The 7,769-nt window shown below is 38.6% G+C and overlaps 1 protein-coding gene across 1 annotated transcript in view; it reads left to right on the forward strand.

The window, feature by feature from the left end:
* The window catches only part of LOC126268027 (DDB1- and CUL4-associated factor 5-like), a 125,374-nt gene extending 121,606 nt beyond the window's left edge, over window positions 1-3,768 (forward strand). The window contains exon 9 of the mRNA XM_049973447.1: window positions 1,215-3,768. Within this exon, the coding sequence (XP_049829404.1) occupies window positions 1,215-2,737 (1,523 nt within the window). The 3' untranslated portion in view covers window positions 2,738-3,768. The remainder of the gene's footprint in view (window positions 1-1,214) is intronic.
* The last annotated feature ends 4,001 nt before the right edge of the window (window positions 3,769-7,769 follow it).

Consider the following 7,769-nt stretch of genomic DNA (forward strand, 5'->3'; position numbering starts at 1 on the left):
ATAAAGCCTTTTGTTGAACCCTCCACTTGGCTTCAAACCATACTACCCCAGACAACTCTGGGAACAATGCTGCAAATTACAAGCTCTGCTTGCACCCTGTGTGCGAGGCCAGCAGTCTTCACTACATCCGCCAGTCACTTGTATGAACTGAGGACAGCCTCAGAACCAATGCGACAGGAACTGTTGGCTCCAGTGTGACCCACTACTTGCAGGTGACTTCACTCTACATGCTTGATAGACACAGGCAAAGTTGCCTCCACATCTCAGATAAGGTCCCCCAGCAGACATACTGAGTTCACATCAGCTTTCTTTCCAGCCCTGAACACTATCTTCCTAAAGGCCTTCATAATGTGCTTAATGTTGGAGCTAGCGATAACCAGCGAACCCTTATGACATGTAGCCAATAGTTGCCTTCAGAGTGACTCTCATACTCAGTCTTGTCAAGGCTAGGGAACTGCCGATAAATGTTCATTGTGCTGTGGCATACATATGTACGTAATGTCCAGTCAGTTTACTTGTCCAGTACGAGGTTATATTCTCTCTAATGATATCAACAGGATATTGAACATAACTTCCATCTTCCCTTTCAGAGTTGTGAAGGAAGAGAGAGCAATTTGAATAATGCCCCTCTTTTTACTGGAAAGAAATTATTTTTCCTGTGTAGACTGTTCTTTTATTATGTAACAAACACTTGCTTTTTTTATTTAGCAATTAACTGGTTTGGCCTTGTAGGTTGTTATCAAGCTACATCACAATAAAGATGGTAATGATGTATTCCACATGATGTATATAGTAAATATATACTTCTGAAGTTGTGAACATGAAGATTTAATGTATTGTGAATTTTTCTGTAAGACAGAGGCCACCAATGTTCATTATTGCCACATAAAAATACTTGGATGTTAATTTAGAATTTTGAAGCAATATTGATGATGGAGTATTGTAATGCCAGTTATCTCAGATTTGCTACACCATAAGTATTGTTTTTATGCAGGGTACCTTGAAAACTGACCATCTAGTATTTGATTTTTGACTAGTGAGTAACAGATCATAAAATCTTTTAGCTTTCTCTTTTTACTAGTCTTAAAGAATGTGGCACTAGTACTTGAAAACATATGTCTGATTTTGTGGTGTCAGTGCTTGATTATGTTTGATAATTCAACAGTGTTCAATGCCGTTTGTTACTTTTTAATTTTTAATTTTTTATTTTTCAGTATCACCAGTCAATAATACGGAGCATAATGAAAGTGAACCACAGGAAGCCCAAAACAGGATATCACAGCTGATAGCCAGGAAACGATCTCAGTTGATGAGACATGCAAAATCTCAGAATTCAGAAGAAACTTTAAGGCTGAAGAAAAATGGCAGACATCATGGACGCTTCATGAACACTTTTCATAAGCCGCCAGGTGGTTTTGTCAGTGATACTAGTGACAGTGAGGCAAGTGTTGCTACCAAAAGGCTGCGTACAACAGAAAATGATGAAAAATACAGAAAAAAATACTCGAAAGGCATTGACTCAAGAAAAAATGGTAGTTTGTTTCATAATACAAAGTGCAAAATATCTGTTTCTAAAGCTAAGAGTAAAAGAGAACTGAAAAATAACTGTGATATTAGAAAACATAGGTTAAAGTATATGATAGCATATAGTGACTCTTCAGATGATAACAACAACAACAGCAACAACAACAATAATGATGATGACGATGATGACGATGATGACGATGATAAGCATGAAAATAATAATGATAACGATAATGATAATGAAGATGGTGATGATGACGAGTACGAGGAAACATGGCAGCCATATGAAACAAGACGCAAAGTGTGGACAAAAACTGTAAAGCGTACCAAAAAGTCTTCTGCTTTGGAAAATCAGAATTGTGATTCTACCTCAAAGAAAACAGTCACTGTGGTACCTACTGAAGCTAGCACTAGCAATGTACAATTTTCAGACATTAGCAGTAACCGCATTAGAAAATTCTATAGGAAAAGGAGAAAATTACATGGTGAGAAGAGAAGAAAAATAAATTTTGATATTTTGGAAACTAGTTCTAGTGGTGATGCAGAGACAAATAATTTTGATCCAGCTATGAGGAATTGTGAATGTAAGTCAGAATGTTCAAAGAATGAAGAAGGGTTGGAACAAGAAAGTACAGGGAATCTCACTAATCACAGCAAGGACAGTACATTTGACTCAAACTTTGAAGATGAACAAAAAGAGAATTCTGTCTCTTGTGTTTCAGAGTCTGGTTTGATTGCAAAGCAGAAAGTTCCTATTTCAAAAAACAATGGGGCCTTAATCTCAGTGTCAGTTCCATATGGTAGATGTTTTGAAGCTTCTGATGTTAACTGCTCAAAATCAGATGTTTCCAATGTACATTTGAACAAAAATTGTCCTGAAAGTTCTGTAGTGAGTCACCTTGCATCAGAAAATGCATCAGTTTATTCAACACCAAATGGAAAGCAAAATAATCAATCCATGGAAGAATATGAAACACCAGATAGTGGAATAATTGTGAAAGAATGTACAAGTACTGGAAGTGCAACATCTGTTCAAGATACAGTTTGTCAACCTAGCTGTAGCAGTAGAGATAGTGTCCATGTGCAAGAAGCTTCTCATAGCACTGAGAGCAGGGGTGCAGATTGGACAGTTTTTAAGAAGTTTAGAATAAAGAACAGAGATAGAATTAGAAGAAATTTCAGAAGTCGTCATGATGATTCTGAGTCTCCTTAAAGGATCTGTGAGCTCATATCATCATAATTTACATTATTTTTTGTGTAGGCTATTAAGAGGGCTGCCAGCATTACACAAGAAAGTACTCAACAATTTAAGTGCTGTATCAGATGTCAAATTTTGCTGCCACCCTCAGTTTGGAGTTGATAGTCAGCCACTGGTGCCTAAAATATTTTGATTGATTACATTTATTGGTGAAACAACGTGAGAATTACTGTTGTAGAAAAGTCTTCATAAACCATTGAAATATTATTCCATATTGAGTGGCTTGAGTGATGTAATTTCAGGAATACCTCACAAATGGTTTTATAACCAGTGTTAAGTAGTCTAGCATGTGTTACAACATTTTGATCATATGAACTAATTCCATTGTTCTTTTGTTTTGTTTTAGTACATTTTTTAGTGTTTGATTATTATTGCAGTTTAGCATATTAGAGCAAATTGATCTTCCTCCTGTAATTGAAAGATAAAATACTAAAATTCTGAGTACATTTTATTTAACACTCTCTAATTTATGATTTATTGTGTGTTATTTTTCATTTTTGAGAGTCTGTTAGTGACATAAAGTTACTGAAGAAGTATTTTTTAATTACATAAGTTGCCTGTAAAGTCCGTGTTCTTTCAGATGTTCAAACAATGTCACTTTTTGTGGGTAGCATTAAATGTAAATCTAGTCAGTATGGTGAAGGACTGATCATATATTGTAAAGAGATATATGTTGAAACTTATACTTCCATAAAAATTTGAAGCTTCTTCTTTTTCTGTAAACTTTGCAAAGTTTTCTGTAATTAAATTTTACCGATACATAATGTTAAGTGTCAGCTTGTAAGTTGTATCTACACAAAATATGATAGAGACAATTACATACCATATTTTATGCTGATTTCATTTTTATGTATTTTGTAATAAACCTTATTTTGCCATTTGGTAGTTCCGATGATTTGCTTTAGATAAGTGTTCCTTCAAATGAATATTCAAGTGTAGTAAACCACTTCATGAGTGATTAATAAAAAAATTATGTGGTCTCTGAAGACAGAAGGAAATAATTATTTCAATTGCAGCTGGTATATTAGAAAGAAAACACAAAATTGGAGAGAGATAGTGCCTCATTATTGTGTATCTACATATGTCTTATGGTGAGTGGGCAGAGTAACTTTAAGTAAGAATCAAATTTCTCAAACTTGAAATCACAAGTGTTTACCACACCTTCAATGTGGCATTGTTGGATGACAACTGAAAATACATCTTTGTTCTAGTTTATGTATTAGTGTAGTGTGTCCGCAGCTCGTGGTCGTACGGTAGCATTCTCGCTTCCCACGCCCGGGCTCCCAGGTTCGATTCCCGGCGAGGTCAGGGATTTTCTCTGCCTCGTGATGACTGGGTGTTGTGTGATGTCCTTACGTTAGTTAGGTTTAAATAGTTCTAAATTCTAGGGGACTGATGACCATAGATGTTAAGTCCCATAGTGCTAAGAGCCATTTGAACCATTAGTCTAGTGCATGGGTAGTAAAGAAGAGTGATCAGCTATCATTCCAGTAATAGTAATTTTTTAGGAAGAAGTGTGAGCATTTTTTATTCTTCATTGCTCCCATTGAAAGAAATGACAGATTATATTTGTAATGATTTAGGAATAAAGGAGATCACTCACCAAGTAGCAGAAGTGTTGAGTCATCAATAGACGCACACAAAAGAGAGCGAAAACTTTGCTAGCTTTTGCTATCACTAGTGTCTTTACTGCAAATTGTCCCATGAATGTTCTGGCACCAGACGTGAAATTGAACTACATTCCTTCCTACCTTTTGCTGGTTTTCTTCCACCCAGTATTTGCTATTACACTCCCTGCAACCTACCCCCAATCTCCTTTCTTGCAGTCTTGCATACTCCTACATTCTGCTTGTGCCAGCCCCTTGACCTATTCCTCCCTCCCCTCCTCCCCCCACTCCAGTTTATTTGTTGGTATTATTTATAAAATGAAAGATGATATGAATTTCAGTAGAGTTGCCGTGCACTATTTATAATATTTTTAAGGAAGAAAGAAAGAACAAACACCATCAAGATCTGGAAAATTAGAAGATATGGGATGTATCTTTTAAAATTAATTTAGTATTAAAAGTGAAGTGGTGCAAAATAGGTAGACATACAGCACTGCAAAGCAGAGGAGAGGGAACTGAGTGTCCTGAATAAATTTCAAAACTGTTGCAAAAAAGTTTCTTTTGGGCTACAGTAAATATGATACTTGCAAAATGAGGCCATTTTGTCCTGAATTGGGGACCTGTGACATTTGGAACAGATTAGATTATAAAATTCAATGTCTTCATCATATGATACTTTATTAAAATTTATTCCGGCTTTAGCTTTTCAGGCACCATAAATTTATAACAAGAAAATAGTGTTATTAAATGTGTGAATAAAGTGAACAACTTACCAAACGATTGCAGCAGCAATATATTAGCATGTACCCAATACCTAGAAAAACAATAGGGAGTGCTTACTGAAAGATAAACTTACAATGACCACACTAGTGGCACTAGCAGAATACCAGGTGCAGATAATGGAAAGTACATGTATGATTCAGATTCATTGATGACATATTCATGTTTTGGATCAAGGACGAGGATGCCTTATTCACAATCCACATTCGCAATACCTTCTCCCCATTCACTTCATATTCAGCCCAACAAGCGATCTTCTTCACTGTTGACCTCCACATCAAGAATGGCCACATCAGTGACTCATCCACATCAAACCTATCAAGCACCAACAATACCTCTACTTCAACAGCTGCCACAATTTCACAACAAGAAGTCCCTCTCATATGGCCTAGTCATATGGGGTCATCAAATCTTAGTGAAAAACAAACCCTCTCCAAATATGCCCAGCATCTCACTGAGGCCTCCACAGAATGAAACCGCCCTCTCGAACTTGTCCAGAAACAGTTTCACATTCTCATACAGAATTTTGACTACCTCTTTTTGTGCCCTGAGATGAGAAATGTCCTCTTTACTATCCTCCTCATCCATTCCACAGTGTTATTCCACTGTGCACTGAACCTACGCAATATCCTTGCCCATTCCTACTCCACCACTACTCCCAACCCCTTGCCCCATGGCTCACATACCTACAATAGACCCAGGTGCAATCCTGTCCAATGAATCATACCACTGCCACCTACTCCAATCCAATCACAGGCAATTCATACCCAGCAAAGGCAGGGCCACTTGTGAAAGCAGCCTTTTGACCTACCAAATTAATTACAATCATTTTGCTATATTCTTCATCGATGTGACAACTAACAAGTTGTCTGTTCCCGTAGCTAAAAGACAGCTGTACCGACAAGGTGTTAAATTTTTTGTGCACAGCACAATGTGATGATCTTCAGTGCCTGCTTCACAGACTGTGCAACCTTTATTCTTCCCAGCGACACCAGCTTTTCTTAACAGAACAGGTGAGAACTCTCCCTGCAACATATTGTTTGTTCCTGTAACCTTCTTAGTCACAGCCTTTGCTTGTCCCTGTCCTCTGCCTGCCTAGGGTATCACAGGTTGACAACGTGTTCGCTCTACCTGTTCCCACATGAGGTGCTTGACGAAGGGGTTCTCAATGAACTACTCACTCAGCTCCCCCAACACCACTACTTTTGTTGATTCTGAGGCACACACAGTGCTTTGGGGGTCTAAAACAACATACCCCAGGGGTAGAACAATGTAAAGCCATTCATTGAAAATGCCACCAAGTGCATGCTGCAGCACTGCAACAGAATTGTTTGCTGATATCAATCTGTTGGTACACACCCTGACCCTTGCACATGCTGCTCCATGGGAAATGGTCAATGAGCTGCTCTCAAGTGTCACTTTCCAAGCTGGACTCACCTGCTAGGAACAGCGGTTCCCAAAAGAAAACCACCATTATGGGTGCACACCTTGGGTAGACTGGGCAGTTTACAGCCAAATTTCTGTGTTTGAACACGATGACAGTGTCCAAGAATGAGTCGATTGTATTATAAAAATTATTCCACACATAACTGAAGCAGTCTTCAGGTCAGCTGAGAAGGCAACCTGTAACTTCGAATGCCGGCGCACAGCCATGGGTACGTTGAAGTGCTGGCCAACTGAAGAGAATCTTGCAGCATTTTGGGTAGCAAGGGCAAAATGTTGTCAATTATTTGACACAGTAAAAGAGATTATGGCAATAGCTCCTTAGCATCATCAACCAGAACACTAAAAGTACAGTCATATGGGACAGGACGGGGGGTATCTTGGGTCCACTGTAATGGGGAATGGAAGTTTCCAGACTAACCCACAAGAAGTTACCCAGACAATGGCAGCCTATTTTTTTCATAATTATCAGCTTTCTAACATTATAGAGTGGCTACTGAGAGGTGCAGTTAGGATTTCAGTTCCACTAATGATGAAGAATACAACTGCCCCTTTTTCATTTGGGAGCTATACTCTGCATTATCTGTGACTCTTTGACATGTCACCATGTCATGAAAGCGTCCATTATAGTTAAGTGACAGCACCTCACAATGTGGTGCAAAGAAATCCTCCTTGCACTTTTAACTGCATTTGGACATCAGGACACTTTCTTGACTTGGGGCTAGAGGCAATTTTAATTTCACTTTTGAAACCTAGAAGGTCCTCACTAACTGTTCTGAAACCTTGGTGTGGATGGTCAACTTTCACTTTGTCTGGATCTTAAAATCCCAGCAGCTCCTTAGTTTATTTCACTGTGGGTTCAAGAAATAATGCTGCACCTTTGATAACCTGACCATCCTGGAACCAGCTATACAGTAGGCTTTCCTGTGACATCGTCACTTGTTATATATACCGAGAGGGCCTTTGATACTAAACGGAACCATATCCTTGGGCAGTTCTATGAATGGGGTTTTCATGGATGTTGTCCTTCCTCCCTCAGTTTCAGGTTCCAGGTTGGCAACATCCCCTCTGATCAGTTTGAGCAAGAGAACACACGCGTGCGTGTGCGTGCGCACACACACACACACACACACACACACACACACTCTCTCTCTCTC

This window comes from Schistocerca gregaria, chromosome 4 (genome assembly GCF_023897955.1).
Source record: "Schistocerca gregaria isolate iqSchGreg1 chromosome 4, iqSchGreg1.2, whole genome shotgun sequence".
Taxonomy (NCBI): Eukaryota; Metazoa; Arthropoda; class Insecta; order Orthoptera; family Acrididae; genus Schistocerca; species Schistocerca gregaria.